Consider the following 14,595-nt stretch of genomic DNA (forward strand, 5'->3'; position numbering starts at 1 on the left):
TGTTTAATGGACCGAGCGCACACCTGCTAAAGGCTAATGGCCAGCAAACATGGCGAGAGTGCAGCGACCGCAGCGGCTCTGTGTTTGTCATCGCCAAGGGCCCTTCGTGCGGGGACCGCGGGCCCCCACACGCGCGCTAAATGGTGTTAAATGATGCATTTAGAGAAGTGTAATGGGTACATTTTAAAAGTCAGAAAGGTGTAGACAAATGAAAAAAAAAAAGAAAAAAAAAAAGCTTGTGGAAATAGAGTGGTTGTTTGAGCCTTTCACCCGAGTTTCCAGGACAACTGGCTCTCCAACCGGGTCTCTTATCTCAGGTCAACCAATGTTTGCGCCCATACATATCGATTTATCAGCCGCAGTGTGCAGACAGAGATATATCCATATAAAGAGTCGATGCTTCATTGTTTAAGGACAATCCTACATGAGAAACACGTTTATTCCGTGCGCTCTATAATAAGGACCTCTCTGGCCAGTCCTTGTGTGTGCAGGCAGGGTCTGACAGATTCACCTGCTCACTTGTCTGTTGCTGCTGCGGGGGCAAACACAGGTGGGTGCCAGGTAAACGTCGCGGTATTTACAGAGTGGCATTGATTTACGAGCTGACGGCCGTCCTGTTCAATTTAGTGAAAAATCCCACAAGCGGCAGAATATCCTGGAAACTGGGGGCTATAGGTCTGCCGTTTTGAGCAAACAGTGAAACCAATGGCTTCGGCGCTGCGGAGTCACATGGTGGCAGAGTGACACACCTGTGTGGAGCCGCAAGGGCCTCGCAGTTGCGCCAGAGACAGGTGGAGCAGAAGGTCCACGCCGAGGCAGGGCGCAGGTACGGTACATGTGCGGCTCCTCGGAAGCCATGAATCGGGAAGATCATTATTACCCTTCTCAGGTTTTTAAAGACTCCTGTGCCTACCAGAGATCACAGGGGGAGGACTACAGCCACAGCCCGCCGCCCTGCCTCTACATGAGCAGGCAGGTTCACTCAGTCTACACGCCGCCGACCATGGGAGCCTTGGAGCAGGCCAGCCTTCCTGACACTGTCCCCTCTTACCCTCTGCCCATGCGGGAGGATCCAGGTGTGCCTCAGCTCCACCATCCTCAGGGGCTCCAGCAGCAGCCTCTCCCTCCCGCTGCAGGTTACGGAGACACGGTGGAACAGAACAGATATCACCTCCCTTTCCCCTGGATGAAAACCACAAAATCTCACTCTCACACCTGGAAGGGACAGTGGGCAGGTAAGTCTACCAAATCGCTGTGTATCAGTAAATGTCATTCGATTGAGATCACAATAACAGAAACAGGAGATTTGATTGTATTCAGTCCTGATTAAGCTTATTTCAAAACGCATGCTCTGTTTGCAGCATTACTCTGTAGTCATAGCACTCGAAAGTGAGTTTCAACCGACTCTTTCTGAGGCCTATAATGACATCATGCTCCCAACAATATGATCCTGGGTGTTTCAGTTTACCTTGTCAGTCAATTCGTAAGAGACCCGGAAGGTCAGCGCCTGCTTTTATCAGGTCTTTTTGTCACCAAATGTGGGTTTTGTCTTTACAAAACATTTTCCCTAATCGCCATATCTTAAACCACCAATAGGCTGAATGCTATAGAGTGTAATAGGCCCTTAAAACACCCACATCTACCACAATCGTTTTGATTGATGGAGACTTATCATTAATAAAAGACCTTTTGTAGTGACAGTGCGTTGAGTTTACAGTTTAAATGACTGAACCATTTAATTTATTTACGAGGCCATTGGCTTCAATAACAGGCCAAATAAAGTGAAGTTAGTTTTCTAATTAGCGCGTTTTCCTCAGAGAAAAACATGGACGCACTTGACCACAAAGTTCATTCAGCTGTGTTAAACCTATGAAGTTCTCAGACTTTCCTCATATGAAAGAAAGGTTTTATAACAATCAATAGATTTTCACTCTGCCTCACTGATTTGATATGAGGTCGTTTAATCACGGATTCACACTCCGTGGCCCACTTTCGGTTTATTTTACGCACAGTTTTCTGATTATAATTTTAGAAGATATGGAAATGGCTTTAATAGGTAACGTTTTTAAACAGCGTGATTGCAGTACATTTAGCAATAAACTTTAGAAACAGACAACATGACACCAAGAGGGTTTTCATTGCAAAGAGGCTGCTGTAAGGTTTTTAAGTGGACGCCATGGCTCAAAACTGTCATTCATGTCCTGCTCTGTGTTTTTATCGCCTACAACAACACGATTATTGCATTGACAAATGCATGATTATAGTTAAGTTATAACCTGTGATTAAAATAATTACAATTTTCTGTTCGGTCATGGCCTTAATTAAATTTTAAATTTGTATCGTGTAATTTGACTTCGTGTATGTAGTTTTTGGATTTTTTTCTTTTAATTTTTAGTTATTGACTCATTCATTCATTTTGGCTGTTTTGATATGCCAAACAGGTAAACAGGTAGATAGGCCATCGGTAAGATAGAGGTCACTCCTAAACTGAATTAATTCACCAAACCGTGGTCCTCATCGGGCTGAAGACTCACAGGTCCAGCAGATCCTGGAAAATGAGGCGTAATACGGTGGCTTTGTAACCGGTAACGTTACCTGTTTCATTCTCACCACATTAGTCTTAAAACATACTTAAGCAATTCAGCCAGAGGAAAATTAACCTTTGCGCTCAAATCTCCATGACTAAACCATATCAAACAGATCTGTTTGTGCCTCCAGATATCAAACCATTTTTATCAATCTAACTGGTGTGAATTTCAGATGTGGGTCACCACATTTACCCATGTGGGAAATATCCTGTATTTTTTCCCCAGAGAAACAACCAATCTGCAGCCATACCTTAACGAAAAACTTAATCTCAAAATCCAAATAAATTATGATCTTCAAAAGCTGCACTACAGCTGAATTTCTTATTTTAAAAACAATAAATTCCCCATAGAACATAATTCTACCTGTTGCTTCCAAATATCAAAGGAAGTGAACCCTTTTTGGACAAATCTCAAGTAATTGTAAATTCCTTGTAACATTACAAGTGAATGAATGTTTATTTTGTTGGCTATCATAAGACAAATATGCACAGTGGTTCCAGCAGGTGCCTGCTGGAGTTGTCAAAATCTAACCAATGCACTTCAAATAAGGCCTGTAGGTCATTTGCAGTAAAAATAAAATTCTCTCCATGCGATAATTAATACGATGATTACGCTGTTTGAGATTCAGTCCAAACAAAACTAAAAATAACCCTTCACCTTTGATAAATATCTTATTTGTAAGGACGCTGATGTGTTTGTCTCCAGGACCATACGTGGTGGCAGAGACTGAGGAAAACAAACGCACGAGGACTGCCTACACGCGCGCCCAGCTGCTGGAGCTCGAGAAGGAGTTCCTGTTCAACCGCTACATCTCGAGGCCGCGCCGCGTGGAGCTGGCGCTGACCCTGAGCCTCACCGAGCGCCACATCAAGATCTGGTTCCAGAACCGGCGCATGAAGTGGAAGAAGGAGGAGGACCGGAGGAGGGCGAGGGCGGCCGACCCGGACCAGGACTCCTCTATCACCTCTGGAGATCAAGGGGAGGCAGCCGGAGGGGTCTCCTCTACGAACGGACCTCACACCGCCTCACCCCCCGTTTCCCCGCTGCACGCTCACTCCCTCTCCGCTCCTGGGTCCCGAGAGCCCGCATAGACCCGCAGGGAGGGTCTCAAGACTGGGACTTGCAGGAATCGTTTTCAAATCCACATTCTAAATCAGCCCCGTCCGAGAGGATTTAGACTTTTACGAATCCACAAGAATCATAACTAGGGCGGTAATGAAGAGAGTGAAACTTACAGGTTTCCTCTAGAGTTAAGGTGGCGACTAAATCTGGTGCCAATTTTCCTGAGACCCCCATGAACTCTCTCTCCCAAGGATCACATTGTCCTCCTCATTGGATACCGCTGTCTGGCATTTACTGAACTGAGGGGACATTTCTTCATCCCACTTCACTTTGCATGCTTTGAGTTTTTTGAGCACCAGATGGCATCCTGAGACAACCAAGTCATGCAAGGACCGCCTCCTCCTCCACCCTTTTAGAGGCCCCACCATGGAGTCAGGTACACCAACTGTTGCATGGTCTAAGCAGGTTTTACAGAGCATTGTTTTTCACCTCAGATATGTTAGTAATATACAATTAATGTATATAAACCTATGCGTAATACGACTATATATGTCCACTTGTACATAAGCCTCGGCTTTTTCATGTAAATTGTTAAATTTGAATTAATGATACACATATTTAATTGTTTGACGGATTTATTGTACAGTATGACGGATGAATAACACATAATAAATTTGGAATAAAGCAAATATCACAGTGGAGAACAATGGCAGTCTTACTGTGACTGAGGTCACACTGGTGCAAGAGAAATCCAGTATAACCTCCAGTAACAAAGGTTCATAATTTGTTGGGAGCGTCAGTCAGCACGAGACCCTGGAGACGCAGGCGGCATATCTTCTTCACCTCCGCGACGCCGCGCGCCCTCTCCGCCTCGTGCTCGTTCCGGCAGCGCTCGGACAGCTGCAGCAGTATGTTCGCCTTGTCGTTCATGCGGGCGCAGATCACGAATGGGAACCCGAAGCGCTCCTTGTACTCCTCGTTGAGCCGGGCCATGCGCGACGCTTCCGCGGAGTTCAGCGCATCCATCCCGGCGCCCGCCTGCTCCTCGCGCGACTCCTGGGTCAAAGTGCCGCTCTGGAGGTCCCTGCCCGCGAGGTCCGGGTGACACCTGAGGATGCCTTCTTTACCTGGACACACACGAGGCTAATGTCTTGTCAGTGTTAGTGAGCGTAGAGTCCTTGGCATTTAAGGAGCAAGAAATCCCTAAACCAGCCAACAAAAACTACACCAGGGCTAAAACAGTATGACAAAAAGTTACCAAAATGTACGTCTCACCTGACTCCGGGAGAGCATCGATGAAATCATTGATTGCAGCCTCCAAAGCAGCCAAGTTCCCAAAGGGACGCCTCGACCACACAGCAGCTGTTACAATGGGGCACTTCTCCACCACATTACCGAAAATATTCACAAAATCCTCGTAAGGTAGAGCATTTACTGAGGCGATGTCCATTTTCATACCTGTGGGGACACTTTTTGGCAGGTGCGCCGGTAGTGTTTGTTGACCTTCGACAAGATTTTGCAACAAGGGTTAATGCACTGTTGGACAAGCCTCCTATGTGCGGCTGCGGTTAATATTTTCTTGGTCGGATCAACTGCCAATCATCTGACGATGAAAAGAGGAGTTTAAAGGCAAATGTAAATCAACGACTCATATTCCATAAGCTAACTGAGCTCTCCCACATGCGGACTCCGATCTCTGGCGTCTCCTGGCGCATAGAGACAGCAAATAACGGTTTACATGTTTGGTATGATAGAGGTCACAAGAGAAATGAGCGAGGTCACAAGATGTTTGACTGAATAGTAAAGACAAAAAGAAACAAAATATGCAGCTGACAGATCAGATTAGACATTTGAAGCTGACCTGGACCCCAGTTTTTGTTCTATTTGTTAAGTACAGTTTATTGCAGGTAGAATACTCACACATGACAATACAAGTCCATTAAAATATTTTGAAAAAGCAAAGCCTGGTTTAAAACAAACAAAAAAAATATATAAATGTGTTCAAAAATTGGGTTCATTCTTCAGTGAAGAGCTGCTAACATAATATGAGACCACTAAAAATAAGTGCGATTACATTTCATCGCAAATCAATATTCAAAAGGTAAAAAAAGGTTGCTTCCATATGTGTAGTAACAATACTGCAAGTGATAAAATCTAAAACCAAAAGTTGATCGTTTGCTCTAGTGTGTGTGTATATAAATCTTGTACTGACAATATTTCAGATATTTAGAAAACAAGAATATTGTATTTACATTTAGACAATATCACCATCATTCTAATATAAGTGACTGAAATCCCACATACATATTAAAACCTTTGTATTTCCTGTTACTTCTTCAGATCATGAAAACATATGATAGATATCCGCTACGTATGTTTTATTCAATCCCACCTACAAGTCTAAAAATGCTTACAATATTTTATTACAATATAAAGCAAGTGTATTCTGTAACTTAAGATGAATATTATCATGAGAATACTTTTAAATAACCTGTTATAAAATATAGAGTGAACTGGTTTGAACATTTGGTCACCGTGCGCTGAGTGATAGGTGATCACTCTGTATCAGACGACTTCAGGAGCTTCTCCTCAGCTGCCACAGTGTCTGAGTCGGATATTTCCGCTTTGCCTTCCTCCGTCACGTGAGTTTGACAGTAGTCATTGGTCGACTCTATCTTGCTCTCATTCTGTTTTGTCAAGGCGGAAATGTCCAGAATGGCCGGTGCATTCTGGTAGTCGCTGCATGTCTGGTCAGACATGTTATAGTAGAGCTGAAACAGGAGGGAAGTTGGTTAAGAAAAGGACTAAGTTTAGATAATAATCATGCCTAGAGCTCAGATGTTGATCTTACTCTACAGGCCTACCTCTTCCTCTCTGTCTGTCAGCTGATCACACATGACAGACACCAGTTTGGAGAAGGATGGCCGTTCGCAGGGATCCAGGGCCCAACACTTACACATAATCCCATACCTGGAGAAGGAAGCCATGGAGAAAGGAGGTGAAATATTCACAGACTCTGCCGTAGTTCCCATGTCTGGAAAGACTTAATGTTTCTAAAGGTTATCAGATATCCATGATTTCCAGCAGTCAAAGGTGGTTGCACTTCTGTATTTATTTGGTTTTGAGGACAGTGGTGGAAGAAATAGTAAAGGAAGATCCTTTTACCAATACAGTACAAGAAAAATTCAACTTGATTTGACTTCATTTGCATTAAAAAAGGAGGATTTTTTTGTATTAAATTAACTAGCAACTAAAGGTCCTGAATAAGTGTTGCATACAGACTGAAGACACTTACACAGACTCATCGGCGTAGTACGGACACTCCATCTTAAATCCTTTCTCAATCATTGAATAGAACGTGTGATCCACCTTCATGCCCGGGTACGGAGTAACACCTGGGACCAGTGGTGAGACAGAGTTGTTGTTAATCATTGTGCAGGAATTGATTGTGTGCTTGTTTTATAAATGTGCTGCTCATGGAGTGGAAGGCTACCGAGGGAGAAGATCTCCCACAGCAGAATGCCATAAGCCCAGACGTCACTCTTCATGGTGTATATCCCCTGAAAGGTACTCTCCGGTGCCATCCACTTCACCGGCAAACGCACCTGACACACAGCAGCCACCAACATAATGTGTGAGAGGTGATGAAAAAATATCCAGAACTTAGCAACCAGTGAATGATGTGAAATAACGTTAGGTATCATCTGACATACATTTCCTCTCACGACATAGTTGGAGTCGTTGTCGATGTCCCGGGCCAGTCCAAAGTCACCGATTTTCACCAGTCTGCCCTTTGTCACTAACACGTTTCGAGCTGCCAGGTCTCGATGGATACACTGCAGACAGACACAACCAATCATCAGGAAATTTACTGCAACCAAACCACATGAAATCCACGAAGGTTGAACCCATAACTGCAGTTTGACTTGAACTTTGCTGATACATTATGTCACTTCAATGGACTGATCGAGTGTTGCAGGAGTTCTACATTAATGTTTTCTAATCTTCATAAAACATATCAGCAGCTGGATATATAATAATAGATAAAGGAAGTTTTTAAAGAGTGTTTTTCTTATCTAAGATCCAACACTGTATATGTTTAAGAACATGCGTACATTGCTAAAATAAAGCCTCTCTTGGATCATCAAATTTGTCATGTCTTTTTATTCAAAGTGTGATGTTTAGGGCTGCAAGTAGCAAGTAGATATTTTTTATGATCAGTTAATTTGCAGATTATTTTCTGGTCAAATATGAAAATGAAAATAGTCAATAGTGAAAAATGTTGATAACAGTTACATGAAGCCAAGGTTAATATCTTGAAATGGTTTATTTTGTCTGATTAAATCCCCAAATTCTAGATTTACTATCACATAATACAAAGAAAAACGGCAAATCCTCACATCTGAGAAGCCAGAATTAGGGATTGTTTTGGTATTTTGTTCAGCTCTAGTGATGTTGTGAATCATCAGAGTATGGAAATGTAAAAGCCCTTCATCTCTTACATTCTTAGAGGAGAGGAACTCCATGCCTCTGGCCACTTGGAAGGCAAAGCTGAGCAGGTCGTCAAAGGTCAGGGCTTGCAGGTCCTCTGTCTGATCGTCCAGGTTGTCATAGGTTTCAGGATCTGGAGATAAACCGGGATCGATTAGGATTAATCTGACAACATGCATGTACTGACTGCAGATGGTGCTTTTTCCACCTTCAAAGCTGTCCATGTCAGCAGAGTTGAGGGTGAGGAGGGCGATGTCCTCCTGCCCTCTGGTGGTAGAGCTGTACATCGGCACATAATTGTCCACCACTTTGTCATGCTCACTGAGAAAACACAAACATTATTGTAACGTTAAACCAGACTTCCAGCACTAATTTTACATGTATGCCTGCACTGCTCTAATTCTGAAATAATTCCCAAATATTGTATGTCCCAGTCCTCGTTTCCCCTGTTTCTCACCTGGAGTTTTTCCTGGGCTGCAGGTTGTGGTAAAGGCTGCTGAAACGGTCCTTGTTGAAAGCCTCAGTCACAGACTTGTGGTAGCACTCTCTGTTTTTCTTTAGGTAGTTCAGCAGATCTCCATAACAGCAGTACTGGAAAATCAGGTACGTGGGTCCTGTGTGGGGAAAAAACACTTTTTTAATTAAACATTTCATGGATTAGAGCACACTCTAATGGAGGCACTACACGTAGCATCCCACCTGGCAAAAGCCACCCACCTACTTGGGATAAAATCAGATGCGATGAAGGTGCACAAACTTTGTTGTGCATGCGTGTACTTAGCGGTGGTAAATGTACCTGAGTCTGTGCATGCACCGAGCAGGTTAACAATGTTGTCATGGTGGCCGATGTGGGTCAGCATCTTGAGCTCGGACATCAAAGCCTCTTTCTCCACCGTCTGGTGTTTCTCTGCAGGGTCAAACACCACATCAGCTACGAAGGTGGCCCCTGTCACATTTTGCATTTCACTCATGGAACAAAGTTATGACACACTGACCTTTGAGCATCTTGACAGCCACCTGCTGTGAGACTCCGGGCTTGTTGATGCCATAAGCTGTAGCCTGGACCACCATGCCGAAAGCTCCAGAGCCCAGTTCTTTACCTGGGGAGGACACAGGAAGACATTGTAATAATAACATAAGAAATTCTTTAAGTGGAATGCAACTAAAGCAGATCAGAATTTTGTACTTTTGTTTGTTTTACTTGTAATGGGGTATTTTTACATTGTTGTTTGGTACTTTCACTTAAGTAAAGGATCTGAGTACTTCTTCCACCACTGAAGTCTGGTATCATGCCTATTGCCTAACGGTGTAATTCATACCCAGTTCCAGGTTCTCCCTTGGAAACTCCCATTTCTGGTCATACTGAAAGTCCTTGAAGTTGATGTAGATGTAATCATTGTCATTGGGTCCAACCATCTGGATTACCTGAAGCTGGGGCTGATACTGGGGTTTCTATTGGAAACAAAAAGGAGTTGGCGTCATGTCCTTGTGAGTTTGTGTTTGTGTGTGTGTGCATGTACTGATGTGTAATATATACCTTCTTTTTGATGAAGTGTATGAGCAGCATAGTAACTACTGCCAGCGCCAGAAGCAGAACAAAACTGCCTATTTTCAGCACCATCAAGTTGCCGTTATCATTATTTAGAGTGCCTGAAAACAGCGATGAAGGACAATTTCTAATGAAAGTCATCAAACAACATAATATAATTTAATAATTCTGTGATATGAAATTGATCTGTCTACCTGTGGAGGCCTGGAGAAAAGGTTGACGGTATATTGAGAATTTAGTTTGGCACCAGGAGCCAACAGAGTTTGTTAGACAAAACCTTAAATGGTGTCCGTCCACCAGATCTCTCCTCAGAGAGCTCTTGATTGTCTTGTTGCAGAAGACATCCGAGTCTGTTTGAGAGGTATCAGGGATCTCTTTCCAGGAAGATTCTGTTTCACAACTGCAATAAGACGAAGAGCAGAGACTTGAGGAAATCTGAATCTAACTGTATACGTGTGCGTGCACACTATAATGCCGTCTGACCTGATCAGATCTGACAGTGAGCATACCTGTCATTGGATGAAGAACAAGACAGCCAGGTATAATTTGCTGGCACAAGGCTCACAGTCTCATAGGTGAAGGTATTATCATCTTCGTTGACCCTGAATTTGAACGTTGGTGTGTCTGAAACAAAGCCAGCGGATAATAAGCTGTGCACTTTTTAAAAGAAAATTAGAGAAATGATAGCATTGTGCAGAAGTTACATTAATAGAAAAATACCAAACTCTCTCTTACCCACAACACACACTGAAATAGTCTTTGTTTCTTTTTGTCCTCCACCCTCAAAGTGCAACTTATAATTTCCTGATCTGAGTGGATCACATAGCTTCACAGTCCTGAGGACACAGGGTCACAGCCAACATTCAGATTCAACATTTTTTCTTTTGTAACATGCTCACTGATGGAGTTTGGCTCCAGGAACGTTGCTTCATGCAGCTACCTGTGTTTTGTCACCCACTCCTCCCTGATGCATTTAGCCATTGTTTTATCAGGAGCTTCCCAAGAACAGCGCTGGAGTGTGGGGTGGTAGGAAACGTTGGCTTGCAAACAAGTGCTGGATGCATTCTGAGCTGGTATGATCTTGTCCTTATCCAGTTGGACAGAGAGGAAACCCTCAGCTGAGGCAACACAAGCAAGAAGTCAGCGCGAAATGGTGCAAAACAGTAGAAAAAACAAGGAGCATTCAACGGTAACATTTTCAGTAAATATAAAGTGAAATTAGGTGTACTAACCCCGGACATGGATGGAGACAGACTTAGTTTTGCCTTCTGGACTCCTGCAGGTGTATGTGCCACTGTGGTCCACACTAGCTGATCTGATGAACAGGTAGGCCATGCTACTGCTATAATGTGAGTCATTTTTAATGCAGATCTGGGACAAAAACATATAGTTGTTGTGATTTTAGTGGGAAAGATTCATGCAGCTGTTTGCGTCTTAGACTAAGGAAATGATTCACTGGTATGAGCGGGAGTTACTGTACCTCCTCCTCTGCAGAGGAGCATGCGAACGTTTTGGCATTCAATACTCTGCTGTCATTCTCCCACACTAGTGATGCAAAATTCTGTTGCATTCGGCAGCGGAGCACTAAAGACTGACCAGGACTCACAGTCACGTTAGAAACCTCATCATCTTTCATAAAGTCACTCTGCAGGTCTGAAACACACAATCGGGCCTCAAGTCACAAACTTGACAGTCAGGTGATTTTTTTGATTCCCACCACTGAATTCTTTTCTATGGTATTATTAATTAGAGATAGTCCCATGGCTGTAAACAGGATGCAGAGAGGATGAAAACTGGCCACTTGAGGTTGGCTCCAAAAACAAAAAAACTCCGTCCCCATAGACCCCCATATTAAAATGTAAAAATAAATATGTTTACAGCCTGGTAAAAGTAAACGATCTGGTCTCTATAGCTAAGTTTCACGTTCATCACACCTGAACAGGGGATGAATTTCAGTATAATTTGCTTTTGTAATTATTAATATGAATAAATGTTTTGCAGAGTGTATTTAGTGAATTTGTTGAAACGTGAATTTACCGTAGTCGTACAGTTGGGAACATTCTTGTCCTTCAGAGTTGGTAGCACAGCACATCACTCCGCTAGCAGAATATTCAGTACTGGATATGGTGCTAATTACCTTCCCATTGTCTGCAGGCTTGTTTGTCCCCTCCTTGTTTCTGTTCAAAATGAGGAGAAACATAATTTACAAAATCATACTATAATAAAAGGTAAGGTCTTGTCAATAGACTACACTGAACATAGTCTGAATTATGCATGCAAATGTAATAAATAACATCTTACCCCGACCATTTAAGCGTGGGCTTCGGGTAGCCCTCAGACATGCATGTGAAATGAGGGGACCGCATTGCGTCATCGACATTGTCCAGTGTCAGCTTTGGTTTTGTGGGATGTTCTAGAAAAAAAAAAAAAAAACATTGATCGTTAGTTAACACTGATTTAACAATCTTAAAGGATCTAGTGTTTGCGTTGAGTGCTGACTGAGAATATATAGAGAGGTGTTACTCACTCATTACTACATGAAGAGACACAGTCAGTGAGGACCTGGTCTCATTACCAGTTTCACAACTCAGCGTGTACTCCCCTGAGTCTGTCTCAGAAAGCGGCGGTAGGACCATGAAGGGGCTCCCATTTCTGGTGAGGTTTAAGGAAAAGCTCTCAGACTGTTCGCATAAAAACAATGGTGGAAACACACTCGAGTATACACACAGACATTCACTTACACTGTCAGGACTGGGTCTGCTCCTCTGATCCAGTGGCAGACAGGGGAGTCAGAGATGTGCTTCAAGGACACGACGAGTTTCTTACCAATACGCACGTCTACGTTGACAGGACCAGATGCGTTCAGATAGTCAGCTGGCACAAAACATTCCACCTGAGAGACAAGACTCACCATTACATCAACCTTCCTAAAGTAGCATTTGATCTAAGTGTTTTAGAGTTTTGAGTTTCACACCAGTAATTTAAGGCATATAGCTTTGATAAAGCCATTTGATGCCTGTGTTAATGTTTTGGTTTATTTACCAAAAATCACATTTTCTTTACATTTACATTATTGCTAATCATTATTCAAGACTTAGACTCATAAATATGCATTTTGACTTGTCATAACAAGCACATGTATTACTAATAACATTAACTATGACTCTATTCCGGTGTTTCTGTAAGTCATGACAGTGTGGAGAGTCAGCCAGCATGAACAAAACCAATTCATTGTTGACCTGAAGCAGCTAAATGGCAGCCAACATTAATTTTATTATTTACGCCTGTGCTTCTCCTACTCTGACATGTCGAAATAATAACTTTTAAATTTCATCTTCTGCTTTTACAGGTGCCGGAGCGGGAAACTTTTTAAAGGTTATACTAAAATGACACATAAACTGACAGACTTCAAACTGATGAACAGATATAAAGCAAGAGTAAATTTAGTCATGTTTGAGCTATTTCCCTATCTGGTGTTTCAGTTCACATTCTCTGTACATCCACTGGAGCTTAACAGAGAATGACAATTTCCCGTAACTCAATAATGTTTCAGAGATAAAGAGGAATTCAGAAAGACTGGTAGGCATTTTATATAATTAGATTGAACTGATCACTTAAAACATACAGATTCTGGCAGCTTTTACCTCATGACTGGGTACGCAGGTCTGATTCTGCACTGCAACACTGTCAGAGCAGTGCAGCCCCACAGCGCACAGCAGGGCAACAGCTTGAGGGACAGGAAATTTTAACTTTATTTCAAATGTTTGTGTACATTTTTTGAACAGGCACTTTAGAAAAAGAAAACTGTATTTTAAAGAAAGATACAGGAGAAATGCAATTATATAAAACAAGTGCAGCACAAAACAAGACACAATAATCATATTAGAGATAAATATAATTAACTGCTTCAGTGGTTTACTTAAGATTTACATATCATACAGAGTATAGTATATACATTTTTATTTTATACTGGACTATATGCATATTTTTACTTTAAAACCAAACATCGATGCTTCTTTGCTCCTGCAGGGCATCACTTTGCATGATGAGCAGTAAAGTGTCAGCCTCTCAGCACAAGTCAGCCACTTTTTATCTGTAAGGTTCCTCATACTACAGCTACATGTTGATATGAGCCATATGTTTCATAAGTTAAACATTTGGCTCTGAGGTAGACTAATTATTCCACAGAGATCCAATCTAAAAAAAATGCAAAGTAAAATGTGTTTTCCTATCATCAGTTTTTAAAATATTATGCTAAACAGCTTGAAAAATGTATATATTCATAAACATCCTTAAAGTCAGGCCTGAAATATCACACATTTTTCAAATTCCCTCTGATTCCGTCGCGCCAATAACCCACATCAGAACAGAGACATGAAATGGTCTGACTCACCCACAATCATATTTCTCTGTCTCGGTATTGATGCTTGCTTTCTGTCAGTGTCACATACTCATTGCTGACAGCGAAACTTTGATGCAGAGGATGGGTGTGAGGACGTTTTAAACAGGGCTGGGCGCTGGAAATGACGCCGCTGTCAGCCACGCCTGGCTGCACTGAGTGTGAAAACCTGCAAAGAGATCCAAACATGACTATAAATGTGCTAGAAACTATTCATAAAATGTTTATAACGTTATGGGAGATATAATATTATGCACCTGCAACAATGTACGTTGAAGTCGTTATATAGTTAGATTTAAAGCCCTTTTTTGGATTTTTTTTTATATATATATTTATAAGAAAATATGGGGAGTGACAAAAATAGTTTGTGATGTAACCTGGACTAAAGCTGATCAAAATGGAGGTGCGATTCTTTTCTGTATGTTTTCAAGTAAAATTGTCATGATTTTACGTTCCTTGCCCTAAATGAATATGTTAAATTGCTATTGAAATACAAAATAAACCTA

At 42.1% G+C, this 14,595-nt stretch overlaps 3 protein-coding genes across 3 annotated transcripts; 1 reads left to right on the forward strand and 2 right to left on the reverse strand.

Annotated features, from left to right (window-relative positions):
- The first annotated feature begins 835 nt into the window (after positions 1–835).
- On the forward strand, positions 836–3,679 carry pdx1 (pancreatic and duodenal homeobox 1). Its single transcript, XM_076760878.1, has 2 exons — positions 836–1,235; positions 3,294–3,679. The coding sequence occupies exons 1-2, from the start codon at positions 836–838 to the stop codon at positions 3,677–3,679; spliced, it is 786 nt and encodes a 261-aa protein (XP_076616993.1).
- A 606-nt stretch (positions 3,680–4,285) lies between these two features.
- On the reverse strand, positions 4,286–5,382 carry urad (ureidoimidazoline (2-oxo-4-hydroxy-4-carboxy-5-) decarboxylase). The gene is made up of 2 exons (XM_076761805.1): positions 4,926–5,382; positions 4,286–4,777 (listed from the first exon to the last, which is right to left on the reverse strand). Exons 1-2 carry the CDS (start codon positions 5,104–5,106, stop codon positions 4,428–4,430), a joined length of 531 nt encoding a protein of 176 aa, XP_076617920.1. The 5' UTR covers positions 5,107–5,382; the 3' UTR covers positions 4,286–4,427.
- A 157-nt stretch (positions 5,383–5,539) lies between these two features.
- On the reverse strand, positions 5,540–14,166 carry LOC143339594 (receptor-type tyrosine-protein kinase FLT3-like). Its single transcript, XM_076760877.1, has 24 exons — positions 14,084–14,166; positions 13,335–13,417; positions 12,432–12,583; positions 12,218–12,342; positions 11,992–12,103; positions 11,728–11,867; positions 11,171–11,343; positions 10,923–11,061; positions 10,631–10,808; positions 10,426–10,526; positions 10,200–10,314; positions 9,885–10,090; positions 9,679–9,791; positions 9,461–9,593; positions 9,137–9,241; positions 8,938–9,048; positions 8,599–8,755; positions 8,350–8,462; positions 8,153–8,274; positions 7,364–7,486; positions 7,144–7,255; positions 6,946–7,045; positions 6,515–6,620; positions 5,540–6,421 (listed from the first exon to the last, which is right to left on the reverse strand). Exons 1-24 carry the CDS (start codon positions 14,091–14,093, stop codon positions 6,206–6,208), a joined length of 3,045 nt encoding a protein of 1,014 aa, XP_076616992.1. The 5' UTR covers positions 14,094–14,166; the 3' UTR covers positions 5,540–6,205.
- Positions 14,167–14,595: the final 429 nt, after the last annotated feature.

This window comes from Chaetodon auriga, chromosome 21, assembly GCF_051107435.1.
Source record: "Chaetodon auriga isolate fChaAug3 chromosome 21, fChaAug3.hap1, whole genome shotgun sequence".
In the NCBI taxonomy this organism is placed as follows: Eukaryota; Metazoa; Chordata; class Actinopteri; order Chaetodontiformes; family Chaetodontidae; genus Chaetodon; species Chaetodon auriga.

What these genes read in the sequence shown, in the direction of transcription:
- pdx1 (XM_076760878.1), top strand. Translation starts at nt 836, where the DNA reads ATGTGCGGCTCCTCGGAAGCCATGAATCGGGAAGATCATTATTACCCT. An exon ending in CTGGAAGGGACAGTGGGCAG is followed by an intron (nt 1,236 to 3,293) that starts GTAAGTCTACCA and finishes GTTTGTCTCCAG; the next exon opens with GACCATACGTGGTGGCAGAG.
- urad (XM_076761805.1), bottom strand. Translation starts at nt 5,106, where the DNA reads ATGAAAATGGACATCGCCTCAGTAAATGCTCTACCTTACGAGGATTTT. An exon ending in CGATGCTCTCCCGGAGTCAG is followed by an intron (nt 4,778 to 4,925) that starts GTGAGACGTACA and finishes GTGTGTGTCCAG; the next exon opens with GTAAAGAAGGCATCCTCAGG.
- LOC143339594 (XM_076760877.1), bottom strand. An exon ending in CCTGCGTACCCAGTCATGAG is followed by an intron (nt 12,584 to 13,334) that starts GTAAAAGCTGCC and finishes CTTGTCTCTCAG; the next exon opens with GTGGAATGTTTTGTGCCAGC. An exon ending in GGCTGTCAAGATGCTCAAAG is followed by an intron (nt 9,049 to 9,136) that starts GTCAGTGTGTCA and finishes TTGACCCTGCAG; the next exon opens with AGAAACACCAGACGGTGGAG.